The sequence below is a fragment of the Siniperca chuatsi genome, linkage group LG16 (genome assembly GCF_020085105.1).
Source record: "Siniperca chuatsi isolate FFG_IHB_CAS linkage group LG16, ASM2008510v1, whole genome shotgun sequence".
Lineage (NCBI taxonomy): Eukaryota > Metazoa > Chordata > Actinopteri > Centrarchiformes > Sinipercidae > Siniperca > Siniperca chuatsi.
In genome coordinates this window covers 26140496-26156663 of record NC_058057.1, presented here as the reverse complement: position 1 = coordinate 26156663, position 16168 = coordinate 26140496, and the positions used below count along the sequence as shown (strand labels likewise).

Below are 16168 nucleotides of genomic sequence, written 5' to 3'. Positions count from 1 at the left end.
CTGTTTAAATATTTCTTTTCTGACCTTCTGTCTTTACTTAACAGGGACCAATCGGCCCACGTGGAGAAAAAGGACCACCTGGGCCCATGGGTCTGCCCGGCCCTCAAGGACCCAGCGGGCAGTCGATTCCAGGAGAGGCTGTAAGTCTATAAACACACCTGACAGGAACACACACACTCCGGCGATGCCTTTTCAGCAACTAAACATAAATCCCAGGGTGCCTCACCGGAGCGGGGATTATTTGGCGATTTATTATAAAGGGAATTTACAAGATGGGGAGTACCTGTGGCTGAGATTCACATTCCTTCATGTCTGAGGGGATGAAGTGATACCAGAGAGACCTGAGACCTCAGTATCACTGGATGATAATAAATCATCTCCAGAAAGGTTACTGAGTGCATTTGCTAAAGTACTGTCCTTAAGTATCTGCATTTCCATTATTTTCTACTCTTTACTCCACTACATGTATGTAACAGCTATAGCTACTTTGCAGATTGAGATTTTACATATAAAACAGGATCTGTCGGTTCGGGAGTGGGGGTAGAGATTACACAAGATTTATGGGACGAGATTAGGAATAAATAAGAATTTGCAACCAAAAGCATTACAGTTTATATTACATACATATGCACATTCATAGCCTGACAAGTTTAAGGTTGGCATGACAACAAAGACCCCATTTTAACCTGGTCTTAACACGTGAGCTGTATCTGGATAATGACATCTGATAACAGACCCTTTGCATTTTTACCTGGTATTAACACGTGCTCTCGTTATCTCCACTCTGCCTGCGTTGTGATTGGATCTCAATATGCAGATTAGGCAGGCGGAGTTGTCAGACTTGTAAACAAACGGGGTGCGTCTCAGGTGGAGGGAAGTGATGCAGGATGCTCTGGAGGGGCCGCTGTGTCATGCGAGGAGAGGGTCACATGACAGGCGTAGGCAAGCGATGTTGCTGTACAACTACTTATTTTCCCTTTGCAGAGGAAGGGCTTATTTGGATCTCCCCAGAGTCCATATTGCTTTTGACGAGCAGCTCAAGAGGCAGAGTTAGTTGATCTTTCAGATTCTTCTCTGAAAGAATGAGGCCAAACGGTACAGATGTCATTTAGACCCCATTTACACCTGCCATTAACATGGGATCTGGATAAGGAAGAAGGCAGGTGTAAATACAGTCTATACAGTTTGACTCCAAAGAAACAAATCTCGCTCAGCAACTGGAAAGATCACTTAACTCCGCCTCTTCCTGCTATCGTAAACAAGCTCGGCAAAAGCTATGAGTGCTAGCAGTAGTTAGCAAGTCTTCCAGCACTGAAAGGTCTGATCCAATCTGATGTCTTCTGAATGCTTTTACACCTGCTTTAACATGCATTTTCCCATATGCAAATAATAATAAATAACTTTATTTATACAGCACCTTTTCAAAACAATGTTACAAATGAAAACATTAACAAATCCACACCACAATTGAATAAAATACAATAAGATAGAAATAGTAAAATAAAACATAGTGGAAGTGGAAAAATTAAACTTAGGTTTAAAATAAAAAGATGCAGATCACATGTTAATGTCAGCTGGAAATAAGGAGATGATAACAGGAGACATAATTAAAACCACCAAGACCAGTAGTGTGAAAAAGCCAATGGACATAATGTGACAAGCAAACATGCAGAGAGGAGGCTTGAAAGTTTTACATGTTGGTGTTGCTCCTTTTACTTACCAAAGATCTTTTTCCACCATTTGTGAAGTATCAGTTTCATCCCAGTTTCTGTTTGTTGGATGATTGGACACCACTGGCAGAGCGTGTTTCTTCTAAATGTCATGTGACTGATCTCTTCACGGTGTTCATTCATGTTGTTTTCTGCCTTTAGGGCCGCCCTGGACCAAAGGGAGACCCCGGTGATTCTGGCTTACCTGGACAGAAAGTAAGTGCAGCTCTGGCTAAAAAAGGTTTTTGGGATTTTAAACAGGAAACTGGGATAATTCACAGTTTGACTACTAGTCTGGCATCTGGCCTGACATGGACAGTTTTCCAGCTGGGGAGGATTCAGAGAGAAGAGAGGGAGTACGGCTCTCAGCAGCAGGTTTACGAATATTACTTTTAAATTAAATTTCTGCAGAGAATGAGCCAAGAACAAGTCAGCTTGATTAACAGCGCTGGTTAAGTGTTGGCGTGCGGTCAGCGGCTACATCCTCTTAAATTGTTTTATCTGGGAATATACGAGGAGCTGCGGTCCAACCTGGGATTCCAGGGTTTGGAAGAAAAAAATGACACCTAAGCTCATAAAGCCACAGTTGGCCTGAAAGTAAAGAACATCACGGGTCACTGTTGAAGCTTTGAGTCATCCGAAGACCTCTGAACAGGATTAAAATGTCTGTGTTTGAATATTGAGTGACGGATATCAGGTGCTGTTTTGATTTCTTCCAGGAATGAGGCCCCTCATATGTAAGTTTTATGGGGTGGTAAGACATGGAAGTCAAAGTTTCCTCCATTTACTTCAAAGCTTTTCTCTCCTACCACTGCAGCATCATTCAGGGAAGTTACATGTGTTGTACCTTTTTACAAAAAATACAAAGACATTCATAGAACACTAAATGATGAAAGTGTCATTTATAATGAAAAATTAAGAAAACTAATAATTTTGTGAAGGGCAAGTTTACAAAGGTGACAGTGATTAGGCCGGACTGGTCTCCTCCAGCACAGTTTAAGACAACAGTCAGGTCAGATTTTAAGATTAGATTGAAGTTGAGCTCTTAAGAGGGTAAACAATCCCTAAATGCTGGAGGGGCCGAATATAAACCTCTTCTGTTTCTTCCTTCAGGGTTTTCTGTCACTTCAAGCCCAGTGATCCTCTGTGGAGATGCGCTCCATTAAATCTGTTTATGGTCGCAGTCACAGGCAAATACTAAGTGGCCCCCGTGCCCTCCTCTGACCTGTGGAGTGCTATTTGTTTTACTTCTTTAAGCTTGAACCTCCGGGGTTTTGCTTTAGTGGATTTTAAAAGAATCCCCCCTTTAATGCAGACGTAGGAGAGATCAGTTCTCTTGCTTTTAGCCGTTTTACATGCAGCAGGTTGGAGTTTTAATTGCTCCAAGACTTGTTAGAAGCAGAACTGCAGCAGAGTCTCGTCAGTGGGCGCAGTCAAAGATCACAGATGTTCAGAGTGCAGGTTAGCGAGCCATCGATGCCAAAACAGAGCTTAGTCAAATATGTTTGCCCCAGATATAGTGGAGGTTCTCAGCCTCACCTGAAATATAGAGAAAAAATGACTACCCTTTTTCGAAAAAGTACTGTACTTTATTTGGGTATTTCCATTTCTACTTTTACTGTGCAGATCAAGGCATGACAACGTAAATCCTTCTGTTGGGTGAAAATATGTTTAACAGTGTTACTTTGGTTTAATTGATGTCTTCATGCAGGTGGAAACAAAAACAACATAATCGTGCCTATTAGTTATGTGGTAATAGACTTTTAGACAGTCAAACATGGCTGCCCATTCATTCCAATGAATGCTAACACATCCGAGGTATGACTGGCTACGTCTTTGTTAGTCAGTAGCAGAAGGCCAGGCTTCATAATGTTACAACCTCTTCTTTTAATTCTCACCTTAACCAGGAAATAAAAAGGTTTCTCCAAGAACTCAGTTAACAGACTGGAACCATTTTACCACTCTGCTCATCCAGAGTGTTTTCTTCAAGGATGTTAACAGGGATCAAACCTGTGAGCTCTGTGTGGCCTTCATCACAGCTCCTCCCTCCATGCAGACTCAGTGCGGAGCTGCACACTGGAGTCATGAGTAAGACTGATTAATCAGCTCTTTACTCAGAGTGTATCTCCACGTGGATGGTGTTGATGGAGTGGGCAGGCTGCAGGTGACCATGCTGAAGCAGATGCTATAGCAACATGCATTTAATGACTTGCAGACCACGCAGGTCCTGGTTTATAAAGGCCAATAAAACAGATCTGGAATATATTATGTTCCCTGTAAATCTTATGCAAAGGCATCAAAGACCAGAGAGGATTGGTAATAAAAATAGCGAGCAGGGTTTCTGAGCAAATGAGCGCAAAAAAAGGCGTTTTACTGTTCGACAGGCAGAAATTCCGGCGCTGAAACAAACCGGTTTGACTGGTCGGTCAAAGCAAAGGTGACCTTTTTAGTTAAGAAGGTAAAATGGGCTTTGAGTTGTTTTCTTGTGTGTTTGCAGGGTTCACCTGGTCCTTCTGGTGCTGCCGGCCCGATCGGATCAGCTGGAGTGAGGGTGAGCACAGACAGGCTGGTTTTAATGGCAACCATGCTCTCTGAATTCTTTAAACATGAACACTATCGGTCCAGTTTTTCAGTCTTGATCTCGTATTTCCAGGGCCCTCAAGGGAAGGAAGGACCGGCTGGACCCAGAGGCCCCGCAGGGCCCATGGTAAGCGTTTTAATGGTTTGTTGGGAGTTCAAGCTTTGACGCATGTACACCTGGGAGCTGCTGCCTGCACTGTTGGCCAGTCAGCAAGGCACGTACACCCAGCTGAAGCAATTAGGCATTTAAGTGCCTTACTCGAGGACAAACAGTTTTCAGAGGAGAAAACATCCACGAGATTTAACAAGCTGATGGTGTTGACTGAACTCCAATTTTCTGATCACAAATAGGATTCTCGATTTTATCAAGACAGATGATTGTCAGGATCTATGAAGGGCTTTGACATTACTTTATCCTTTTTTGTGATTAGTTTGGGGAATATTTCCAGTTTTGTTTTTTTATTGGCTAATGTGATAATATATCCAAACTGTTGCTCTCTGGCTTGGTCTTCTAACCCAGTGGTACTCTTTTCTGTTTCCTTGCAGGGACCTCCAGGATCTCCTGGAATACCAGGTGCTGCAGGAAAACCAGGAAACCCCGGAGACAATGGCTCTCCTGTAAGTGTCCTCGCTGTCATGGCGGCTTTGTACGACCAGCCAGCACTGTCTGAGTTTAAATGGTTTTCTGACAACTGAACGGCTTTGATTTCCTGTTTTAGGGTTCTGTCGGTCCAAAGGGAGACAAAGGAGAGAGAGTGAGTAAATCTGAAATTCTTTTAAACATCTTGGAAGCTCAAAAACTTCATATGACAAGTTTTAATCCAAAGTGAGAACTTTATTTGAAGATGCTGCACTACAAGAAAACCAAGTCATTCGGGGATATAAATACCTTTCAAGCGTTTACTTTTTTCACAAAACAAGACAAGGTATTGTTTGTCAACGTGGCAAGAAAATTTCAGTTGTTCCTGTTTCAGTATGTATTAAATAAGTTTTAATATCTTGAAACAAGCCAGATGTGGCAGATTGTTTTAACCTAATTTAAGAAAACAGTATATATATATATTTTTTTAAGCTAAATGACTTGTTGGAACAGCATTGTCTTGGTGTACTTGTTTTAAGAGGATCACTGATCTCACAACTCAATGCTAAAGTGCAAGAAAGCCAAAAACATCAAATCATAAGAAAGGAAGAATCTGCGTGCAGGTATTTAATCAAAAAAACCAAGTTTTCAGTCTTTCGACTTCATCACGGGGAAATGTTTGATAAAAGGGAACCTCAGAGCTTCTGAAAGAGCACAACTGTGCACAAGAAGATAAAATATACTATAAGACTGGAAGTAATCAAAGGGAAGGAAACTGAGTCCGAGTTAGAAGCTTTTCTTTTGAGCCATTAACCTTAACAGTAATATTTTGTTAAAGAAATTTGCTATAACATCCTTCCTCTTTGTACCCAGGGCGACTTTGCTCCTCAGAACATGATGCGATCCATTGCCAGACAAGTTTGCGAGCAGCTAGTAAACGGTAAGTCGAGCATTTTTTCCCTTGAACTCCATGTGAAATGTTTCTGGCAGCATAAAGCAGCCAGACTCCAAACAGGCTCTTGTCTCTCATGATACAGTAACTCTGCCACTTACTGTTATGTTCCCTTTTCTCCTCTGCTGTTGCAGCACAAATGACCCGCGTCAACACTTTACTGAACCAGATCCCCAACGGCATGTACCGCAGCAATAACCCGGGCCCTCCAGGGCCTCCCGGATCTCCCGGCAGGGAGGGACCCCGCGGAGAGCCGGGCGCCGCAGGAAGGAACGGTTTCCCCGGAAGTCCAGGTTCACCCGGCCAGCAGGGAGAGAGAGGTACGACACTGTCGAGGACATTGTACTTCAACAGTTAAAATCATGACGAGTTAAAGAAATGAACTGGAATGATTCCTGAAGTGGGAGCACAGTGACTATTTAAACAGCACAAAACCATCACAAGATGCTAACAAGGCTTGGCTTCATCAGTAAACCTTGTGAAGCAATCTGAGTAATATGCTGCCTCCTTTCTACTCATTGTTAGAGATCTGCTGTAAAGTCTGAGTTTCCTTTGTCTCTTCATATCACATATCTCAGAAAACATTGCACCAGACAGACGGCAAAGCTGCACATAACACAGTTAAGACTTCACATGAAGTTTATCATACTAGAGGAGGAGGCTTATTAGAAGTAAGAACTCTTATGCAACAGTATGATGGTGTAGTCGTTTTCCTCCACTCTTACTTTATATCATCCCACTAGAAAACCATCACTGTGTTTACAGGATGACAACAGGAATAAGTGATTCTTGCCAGCTGCAGTAAACATGCTGGAGAAAAATATCAACACCAAATGAGACATGAAACAATGACTATGAGGTTAAAGTGCTTTCGGCTTTAATTTGAGGGTGTTTACATCCCTGATAAGTGAACAGTGTTTGTATAAAACTGTGTGAGAGTCAGAGTCCCCCAGTTTCGGGACCAAACAGTGAAGCAAATATTAAATATCATTACTATGTTTATTTCAATTTACCCAAAACATCCTGCCCACGTATAAAAAAGGCTAACGGTTGTCTGATGTGGATGTAAATGTCCTCAAATTAAAGCAGAAAGAACTTTAACCTATTAGTCGCGGCCACATTTGAAATCCATTGTGCTCGAGTACACAACCAAAACAATGGAAAACATGTCACTGTCTTAATACACTAATCTTTTATCAAACAAGAAGAAAACTCTTTGTACAGACAGCTGATTATTAAACTTAGTAGCGTTTAATTTTAAGCTTTTTCTGTTCGTCTTCGCCATGTGGTTTGATACTGAGCAGCTCAAACTGGTTTTAAAAGTTGAACTTTGATTACAGTAATTGCTGACTCATATAGTAAGGAAAAGGTCCTGTTCTTTGTCTAAGAATGTATTAAACTGACAAACTTTGATCACAGAGAAAAAGTAGGACTGGCTTGTATAAACACTACCAACACTATTTGTTTGTTTTAATTCTGTCCATCAAGTATTGTGTTTTACATCAGAGCTTAACCCTCATTACTAATCATTAACTACAGGAATATTGTGACCCTTCAGCTCTTTACCAGAGAGAATCTGATCCTGTGTTTCCTTCAGGTCCAGCAGGAGAGAAAGGCGACCGAGGAGTGTCAGGAGTCGGACAGAAAGGACCGAGAGGGCCCGCTGGTAAGTCTCTAACCTGATACCCTGCTCAGGTCACACCGCCTGGTGCAAAAGCTGATGTAATGTTTGATTTCACTCAGGAAAAAAGGATAATATAAAGTTTAAATATGGGTGAACAAGCAACTGGGTGAAACTTCATCTACATCAGATCCTATTAACAACCTGTACCAAACACTACAACCTGCAACTAATGATTAATCTGGTGATAATTGTTTAGTCTAGTAAATGTGAAAAGATGTCTGTGACAAAAAAAAAAAAAAAACTGTGGTGGAAGAAGATCTTTTACTTAACGTTCTGTTACACGTAAAAGTACCCAATTATTATTACTATAACATTACTAATAATGTTGTAGCTGGTCAAGGTGGAGCTCATTTTAACTATGATACTTTTATATACATTACTGGTAAATTCAACCCTTAACAATATATCATTTTATATGTACAACTTTAATCTGAAAAGTAACTAAAGCTGTCAGACGTATGAATGATATTCAATTTTAAATGACAGTTTTGTTTATCGACTAATGGCTTAATTAATTGTTTCAGCTCTAGTCATAACATAGTTGTAGTTTAAAACAGAGGAAATGGTTAGCAATATTTAATATAGAAAGTTTAGCCCACTAATATCAAACATTGATTATTGGCCCAGAGATGTGAGCTACATGTTTGTTCACTGCTGGCGAATAATTCAGGGAACTCAAACCTGTAAAATTAGCACCCACATCATTTTTGTGTCGTACCTTTTTAAAAAGGTTCAAATCCTGCAATATTAGAACTTAAGAATCAGCATCCTCAGACTAACACACTTAGGATGTCACTTCACTACTAAACTCTGAAGCTGCAGCTCGTCCTGCAAAAATCAGCTCAAACGACAACCACAAAATCATGTCGTCATCCTGCCCGGAGCCTTAGAGCAGCTCCTAATCACACATCCAATCCAGTCCCGCTGTAATCCAGCACCCCGACTACAGCCTTACAACGCTGGGGCAGTCCAGTCTGTCAGACAGAAGAAGGGGAAAGAAAAGTTTCCTGAAGCAAACAAGGTCAAGTTGTGGAAACTGTGGGAGCAGAGGGGTACGGTGTTGGAAAAGGAGGAAGAGGTTCATTCACAACACATGCTGAGGACGGCAAGGAGGAGACAGACCATCAGGGAAACTTTCCAAGCCGGCTTTGTCCATGTCTAGACATAACGCAGAGGGGGGAAAAAGGATCAGCAGATCCTGCCTTTCCCTTTTTTCCCCCTCTCATAGTTTAGTTTCTTTTATTTCCATGTTCCAAATGTTGTGCCCAAGACTGTCAGCAGCAGTTGCAATGGTTTAAAAAAAAAAAAAAAAAGAAGTATTATGTTTCCAGCTGGAGTTTGAGCACGATGACACTGAGCCATAATTATGTGGTTTGGTAGAGATCACGAAACACCGCCTGGGGTTTTTACTTTGGGCAGTTTTACAAGAATATAATAAAACTTGAATTCTCTCATAATTAATCAAAAATAGTTGGAATGATAAAAAAAAAAAAACAAGCAACCACACTGAGGAGAATCAGTTTGAGTTTCAACTTTTTTTTTTAAACGCAAACTTCACAAACCTTAAGAAATGTCAACACAAAAGACTAAACATTAGGTATTAAAATCCAAATATTTTCAGTTTATTAAGTCAAAGAAAAGCAGCAAAACCTCACAGTCGAGAAGCTGAAACTTGGGGAATGTTCGGCATTTTTGATTGAAAAATACTTTAAACAATCATCACAATAGTAGCAGATTACTGGTGACAATTGTTGACTTAATCTTTTCAGCTCTAGTAAAATGCCCAGATGTGTTAAGTTTATAGTCTAAGTAATGTATTTTTTAATCTCCTTATTCAGCTAAGAATATGCAATCTTTCTGACAAATGTTTCTTAAATATCAAATTATTTATAACTTCTTTTATTGAAAATTTTTAAGGCTAAACCTAAACAGATTTGATAAAATGCTACTGAAGCAAAAACCCGTCATCACCGACCAGTCTCGGATTTATCTCCTCTGGTTCGTCCTTGTGATGTGTTACTGACCTAAATGAGTCTGTATTTTTCCACCAGGTCCACCAGGAGAGAGCAGGACAGGACCTCCAGGCCCTTCAGGCTCTGCCGGACCTCGTGGTCCCCCCGGACGTCCAGGATACGCCGGAGTCCGCGGGCCTCCTGGACCTCCTGGATACTGTGACTCTTCTCAGTGTGTCGGTATTCCTTACAACGGGCAAGGATACGGAGGTACGTATCAGGAACTGCACGGGATGCCTTAGCCTGGTGTTATGAAATAAGTAGAAAATAACGTCCTGTAACTGCTAAACGTTGCTAATAATCAGCTGGTGGGTTTTTCAATTTGGGATGAAACTCTTCAAACAGAAAGCTGTAAAGGAACACTCCGACATTTTGAGAGAGAAACTTATTTTCTGTCTCCCTCAGAGTCAAATGAGATAATACAGAGAAAGTAGGTCCAGGATATGTTTAGCCTAGCTTAGCACAAAGACTGGAAACTGCTAGCCTAGCTCCATCAAGAGAAAAAAGTAGACTTTCCAACAACTTCAAAGCTGTCTTGATAACGAATAAGCTAGTAACCAGTCCCGTTTTCTATCAGATAAAATGTGTCCGTAGAATCAAAAACAAAATCTGTTGTCTTGATAAGATTGTTCCTGATTTAAATTATTATTTGGCCAATTCAGACTGTATTTTATATATGTAAAGTTCTTGAACGGCTGCTTATGTTGGGACGATATGAAAATTTCATGTCACTCTTAAAATGGCACTAAAACATACTGGAATCAAACATTTTTAGTGAAAAACAATCTTAAATAAGGTAATCATAAGGTCCCCCTGCATAAATAAATTAAAAAATAGCAACAATGTGAGTGTATTCTTTCTTACATGATAATTCCTGTATTTTTTACTTCTCTACCATGATGTCAAATGGTACAGACAACAATTTCATCAGTACATTTCTTAAGTCAGGGGTAAATTATAGAAAGTCCATCTGGCATTGGGCTTTTCAAGTCACTCATGTGAGGATATTCGCGATTATCCTGATAATGGAAATCCACCACAATCAACTTGAGTGCTTTTTATCCCGATCTGCGATAAAATCATTTCGTCCCATCCCTAGTTGAGACAACTATTAACACTTGAGAACTTTTGTTTCTTTAGGATATTTCAAAAAGGGGTTTGTAGACATGTTTATTTTTCTCAAAGTAAGGTATCAATACCAAAACTCAGGCATTAGTACCAATATTGAGAATTTCAACAAAAAAAAAAACAAGATACAACATCAGTCTGCTTCAAGTCTCTGTGCTAAGCTAGGCTATTCTTTGTAACCTACATCGTGGACGCAATTAGATGTGACTGGTATCCATTCTTTCATGTGACTCTGGTTAAAGGCCGTTATACACTGTAGGAAAACAATTATCTCAGACTGAGATGAAAGTCTAGTCGATTGTAGCACTACGATGTAAATAGAAAACAAAGCAAAGACATGTCATCCATCTGCGTCGCTCTAATGTTTATTATTTAAAAGAATGTATGCTTATCATGTACAGGTGTGGTATCTGTGTATATACATCTATGGGCACCTACAATCTCGGTGTTGGTCATTTAATGTCGTATTCAGATTGTGATTCTGGTTTGTACCAGATGAACCACAGTGTATAGGGGCCTCAAGACAGCAAACAAGGGTTTCCCAAAATGTTGGAGTGCTTTTTAATGAGGATTAATGCATGTGTGGAATCTACAGTCTTGAAACTTAGTCACTAATCATTCGAGTAAGAAGTTGTTTATTCGCTGTCTTCTGCTTTGACCAAACTGACACCTTCTATCCTCTTTGGCCTGTTTCAGGTTCACCATAGTAGACTTTCTATGCCGCCTGTGCTGCTTTCACTGACTTCCTGAAAAAACAAAACTCAAAGTCCTGTAACTGAAACACTTGCTCATACGCTCTAGAGCTGTTTTAAAAAGGATAACCGCCAAAGGAAACCATTAACAAACTTTGCTGAAAAACAACACAACAACAAAGAGGGAAACTAACAACGACTCACAGCCAGTAGAACAAAACCCCACCAGCACAGCGGTGATGGCACCGACCTGTTTAGTGGCCTGTTTGCATCTTGAAGCCAAAGACCAAACAAAGAAACGTTGTGTTCAGTGGAGGAGCATGCACCAAACAACAAACAGCCCAAACAAATACTAACAAAGGTGGATTTGTAAGCGAGAAACAAGTACAACAACCACAGCATCACCAGCAACAGCAGCAACAACTGTTAACAGTATTTCTCTCGAGGTGACATGTAAATAAACTAATTTGTGCCTTGTAAATTATGTTTGAATCAAGTCCACTAAATTTAGTTTTTAACATCTGTAGTTTTAAAGCTTGTGCCTTGCAAACAACAACCTGCTGCTTGCTGAATGCCAACAAAAACGCCTCTTTTTTAAAAATTTTTATTTTCCTGCCCATGTGTTTGTAGCTGTTTTAAACTGCTCAGGGCCAGACTGAATCACTCTTGCACATGTGACCCCCAGAGGTTTAGATTTGCCACTTCATGTACAAAAACAAATAATGTAGCTTTTCCTGTTTTTATTTCACTTTACTCTCCAAACCAGCTATACTGTATCTGTATGTTACAAAATACTAACAATGCAACCGCAAAGAAGTGTCTCCAGGCTGGTGGTGGAAAAAATTGTTTTTTTATGTAGAAATGTTTTGTTGTTTTGTAAATCAGTGAGTTGTGGAGAAATGACAGCATTGATAATTCTAACATCAACGAAAAGATAAAAGCACTGAAATGTTTACCAGGGGCGTGTTCAAGGGAGCCTTGGGCGACCACCCACTAAATCTGACAGCCCATTGACTTCACAACAGCTAAGTAACCAAAGTGCACTCCCGCAAGTTTTTTAGATTTTTCTTTTAGCATCATTAACTCAAAAACAGTATCCTTATAATTATTACTGATCTGTACTGTATAACTTGTAAGTTATCATTAACCTGCTGCATCCAGTTAATTTCACAAACTTTCTACAATTTTCCATTTTGCTGTTGTTACTTGCGCTACAACCAAACTAAGCTAACCGACTTTTGATCCTGTGCAGCATTCAGATAAAATTAGAGAGACGAGACTAACTAGTGACAGGAAGTAAGAGGAGTAGACTGTTTAATTAAAAAGGAGAAAGTAATGTATGCTAACTAACATGACAACACGTGCCTCATATCACATGATTTTATGATTCATTTATACTAAGGTGAAGAGGCTGTACCACTATCAATCCTCTCGAATCCCTTGTTAAAAATCTAATTAGATTTCAGTCATAAATAACTACAATTCAGTTTTGAGTGTCAGCATCATGATACATGAAATATTAAGTGTCACACATTAAAATATATATATTTTTTTTTTACAATCTACTGTTTAGAAATGTTGGAGGTCCTAATTCATAACCGTTATGTATTAAAGTTTATCAACTTATCAGAGAATGAATTTAAGCTCTACCATCTGTGGAGTACAGACAGCAGCTTGCAGAGAGAACATTAACCAGGCAACAGCCAATAGTTTCATTACTACAGAGTTAAGGTTAATTCACTACAACTGATATAATCTTCAGTGTCAATCTTAGTGACGTTTATCATTTTAACCAGGACAGTCAGCGCCTGATAAAAATGGAAAGCATTGATATTAAAAAAAAAAAAAGAGTGAGGAGAAATACGTTCACGTCAGAGCTTAACACGTCTAGGTGTTCTGCTGACCGGAAATTGTCAGACACAAAATAAAAAAGGCTTATTTTAACTATGGTCCTCCAACAAACCATATGTAAAGAGATATTGTCTATCTAGGATAATGAGCTCTGTGTGGCCTCTATCAAAGAAAATTTTCCTCGAATGACTTAGTAACAACTTAAAATTCACATCTTCTAACATGTATTGTGCAAACGGATTTACCTTAACTCCCACACTACGTCTGAACTAGGGCTACAACTAATGATTTAATTATTTAACCTACAGATTATTTTTACAATTTATAGATTAATCGTTTGGTCTATAAAATGTAAAAAGAAAAAATAGCAGCAAATCCTTACATACAATTGAGAAGCTGAAACCAGAGACGGTTAAAAAATGTCTTAAAAGTAATTATCAAAATTGTTGCTGATTAATTTTCTGTCATTCGACTAATTGCCTCAGATAAAGAGAGATAAATTAATGAACCTCCACTAATTGAGTGCATGATTTTTGAAACAAGATAACTTAGCCAAGCTAATGTTGTTAGTTTCTCAGTCCTTCGGTAGCTCCAGTCCACAAACAGCTTCTTTCTGTTTTAGCAGAAACTAGCGAGCGAAAAATGGGAATAAGTTGTACTGTAACACCTGCTGTATCACACAAGACAAAACATCCCCAAAAATCCTGTGGACACGCCCCTGCTTTTTACTAACCATCTGTATCAGTGCTTTAGCTAGCAGTCAGATAGAAAAACTACATTTTAACTCGTTCTTTTTGTGCATGCTGAGACAAACAGAGAATTTGTCAACTTATGCTCAATTAGCCCAAACGCTATCTCCGAGCAGGCCAATACCCACCTGAACCCGACACCCCAGTAATCCCAGTCCCCGAGGAGGATGAGCTGTCACAAAACCAGCGTCGAAAGAGATCACTATCAAGAAAGGCATCCAATAGGCCAACATCATAAGACAAGCCATGTTCTTTTTCTTTTTTCCCCCCCTTTGTTCAACCTGTGTTTGTTGGATTTATGCACATTATACACAAAAAAAAAAAACGGGGTTTGACACCTCGACTTTATTGGAAAATACCTTTTTTAAATGCCTTAAAACGTATGTGAATATTCATTTTTGTGACAGGTGTGGACGGAGGGAGGGAGTTTGGGGGCGACTGATTAAAAAAAAAAAAGTTACGAATCCATGAAAAAAAACCTGTGAGCTTTCTTTTTCCACTTGTGTCTTTTGCTTGTAACATATTTGCATCAAGTTTGTATTAACTAGCAGTGTTGAACAGTGCACTCATTGTAACAAAGCTAAAGAAAAAGAAAGAAAATGTTTGTTCACAGTGTCGGGGCATCAGATCTGTCACAGTTCATCCAGTATGTTAAATATAATCCTTCTCATTCAGTGTTGTCTTCTAAGGAGGTTCAGTTTCATTATGGCAGTTAAACACAGCTTTCATTTTGTATCTCTAGACTTAATATTTATCAGTTTTCCTTTATTCCGTCACAGCTAATTTTAACAAACGTGGAATTGCATGTCTGTGGTGTATATTTAGTACATGTTTTTTGTTACATTTCATTTTGTTTTAACCAGAATATAGTTGTTGTCATTCTTGTCATTTTCTCCGTATCGAATGCAGTCGAAACCTGCATGCAAGACTATGGAAATGGTATTGCTGCTTCATGTTTGAACTGCAGATTGTGAATTCCACAGCCTTATTTTCTTATTTATTTCTGAAAACAGAAGAGGCATTTTTCAATAAAACTACTGAAAATTTACACCTGTGTGGTTTTTGTGACTCTGTGAGGGGCAGGGGTAAGAGCACAGGAGGTGCACCTCCATTACCGACTACTACAGGGTAAGGGTTCATTTTGCCTGAAGGTCACACCAGAGTGGACTGACTAGATAGGCATTGTGATTGATTCAAGGGGCACCCGGGTAAACTAGTGGACTGACCTGAGCAGCACATAGAAAAACCAGAAGTGACTTGAGTCAAATAAAAGAGCACTTTGATCAAATACAGCAGAACTTGAACCACATTGGGGAGCAATTGCGCTAAAAGGAAGGGCATTTGGGCACTTAGGCTGACTGGATGGGCATTATGCTTGATTAAAGGGGTAACCTGGGCGGACTAGACGGGCACTTGGACTAATTGGACTGGCATTGGGGGGATACTTGGGCTGACTTAGGGGACACATTGGCTAACTACAAGGGCACGTGGGCTGATCAGAGGGGCACTCTGGCTACCTAGAGTGTCACTTTGATAAGCTAGATCTGCAGTTGGACTGAGTAGTTTGGCATTTGAGATGACTAGAGGTTGACTTCAAGGGCACATGAACTGACCTAGTCACTTAGATCGACTAGGGTGGCACTTGAGACAACTGGGGCACTTGGACCAACTAGAAAGGTACAGGCTCATCAGAGGGGCACTCACACTGACTGGTTGAGCCAAGTGCCTCTCTAGTTGGCCCGAGTGCCACTCCAGAGGGGCACTTCAACTGACTTAAGGGGAATTTAATAAGCACTTCGGCTGATCAGGAGGGCACACTGGGTAACAAGAGTGGCACTTTGACTACAGGGGCACTCGGACTAGCAGGGCACTTCGTCCAACCAGTGGGGCACTTGCACTAACTAGAAGAGCATCTAGGCCATTTAGAGAGGCATAGGGCCAAATATAGGGGCACTTGGACTGAATAAGAGGTACTTTGGTCAACTAGAAGGGAACTTAGGGGGAGCACAGGCTAACAACACTTGGTCAGACTACAGTGGAACTTGGGCAGCTCCTCTACTTCTAAATTAGTGATGACATTAAGCTAACAGGCACAGACAGACTGTGGTTAAGTAAAAAGTTCAGCACTCAGAGCGGGGCATGCCACTTGCTCATCTGCACATTTGCACTGTCTTATGTCTCTGAGGGAAAGACCTCCATCCTGGAATGGAAACTTGGAAAGGCAGGCATAA

The 16168-nt window shown here is 40.2% G+C and overlaps 1 protein-coding gene and 1 long non-coding RNA gene across 9 annotated transcripts in view; one reads left to right on the top strand and one right to left on the bottom strand.

Annotated features, from left to right (window-relative positions):
* Positions 1 to 14985, top strand: part of col12a1b (collagen, type XII, alpha 1b) — a 150708-nt gene extending 135723 nt beyond the window's left edge. For 7 of the 8 annotated variants that reach the window (XM_044169244.1, XM_044169246.1, XM_044169245.1 and 4 more), the window contains 11 exons: positions 45 to 140; positions 1872 to 1925; positions 4207 to 4260; positions 4363 to 4416; positions 4836 to 4907; positions 5009 to 5044; positions 5743 to 5809; positions 5956 to 6141; positions 7419 to 7487; positions 9557 to 9727; positions 14054 to 14985. In XM_044169244.1, coding sequence (XP_044025179.1) covers positions 45 to 140; positions 1872 to 1925; positions 4207 to 4260; positions 4363 to 4416; positions 4836 to 4907; positions 5009 to 5044; positions 5743 to 5809; positions 5956 to 6141; positions 7419 to 7487; positions 9557 to 9727; positions 14054 to 14175 — 981 coding nt within the window. In that variant the 3' untranslated portion in view covers positions 14176 to 14985. Of the gene's footprint in view, positions 1 to 44; positions 141 to 1871; positions 1926 to 4206; positions 4261 to 4362; positions 4417 to 4835; positions 4908 to 5008; positions 5045 to 5742; positions 5810 to 5955; positions 6142 to 7418; positions 7488 to 9556; positions 9728 to 11341 lie in introns of all 8 variants that reach the window. The other variant, XM_044169248.1, reaches the window with a different exon arrangement.
* Positions 7500 to 16168, bottom strand: part of LOC122863114 — a 38681-nt gene continuing 30012 nt past the window's right edge. Inside the window, exons 2-3 of the long non-coding RNA XR_006374913.1 lie at positions 9530 to 9760; positions 7500 to 8479 (exon numbers count right to left, since the gene is read on the bottom strand). This is a non-coding gene — a long non-coding RNA (uncharacterized LOC122863114). The remainder of the gene's footprint in view (positions 8480 to 9529; positions 9761 to 16168) is intronic.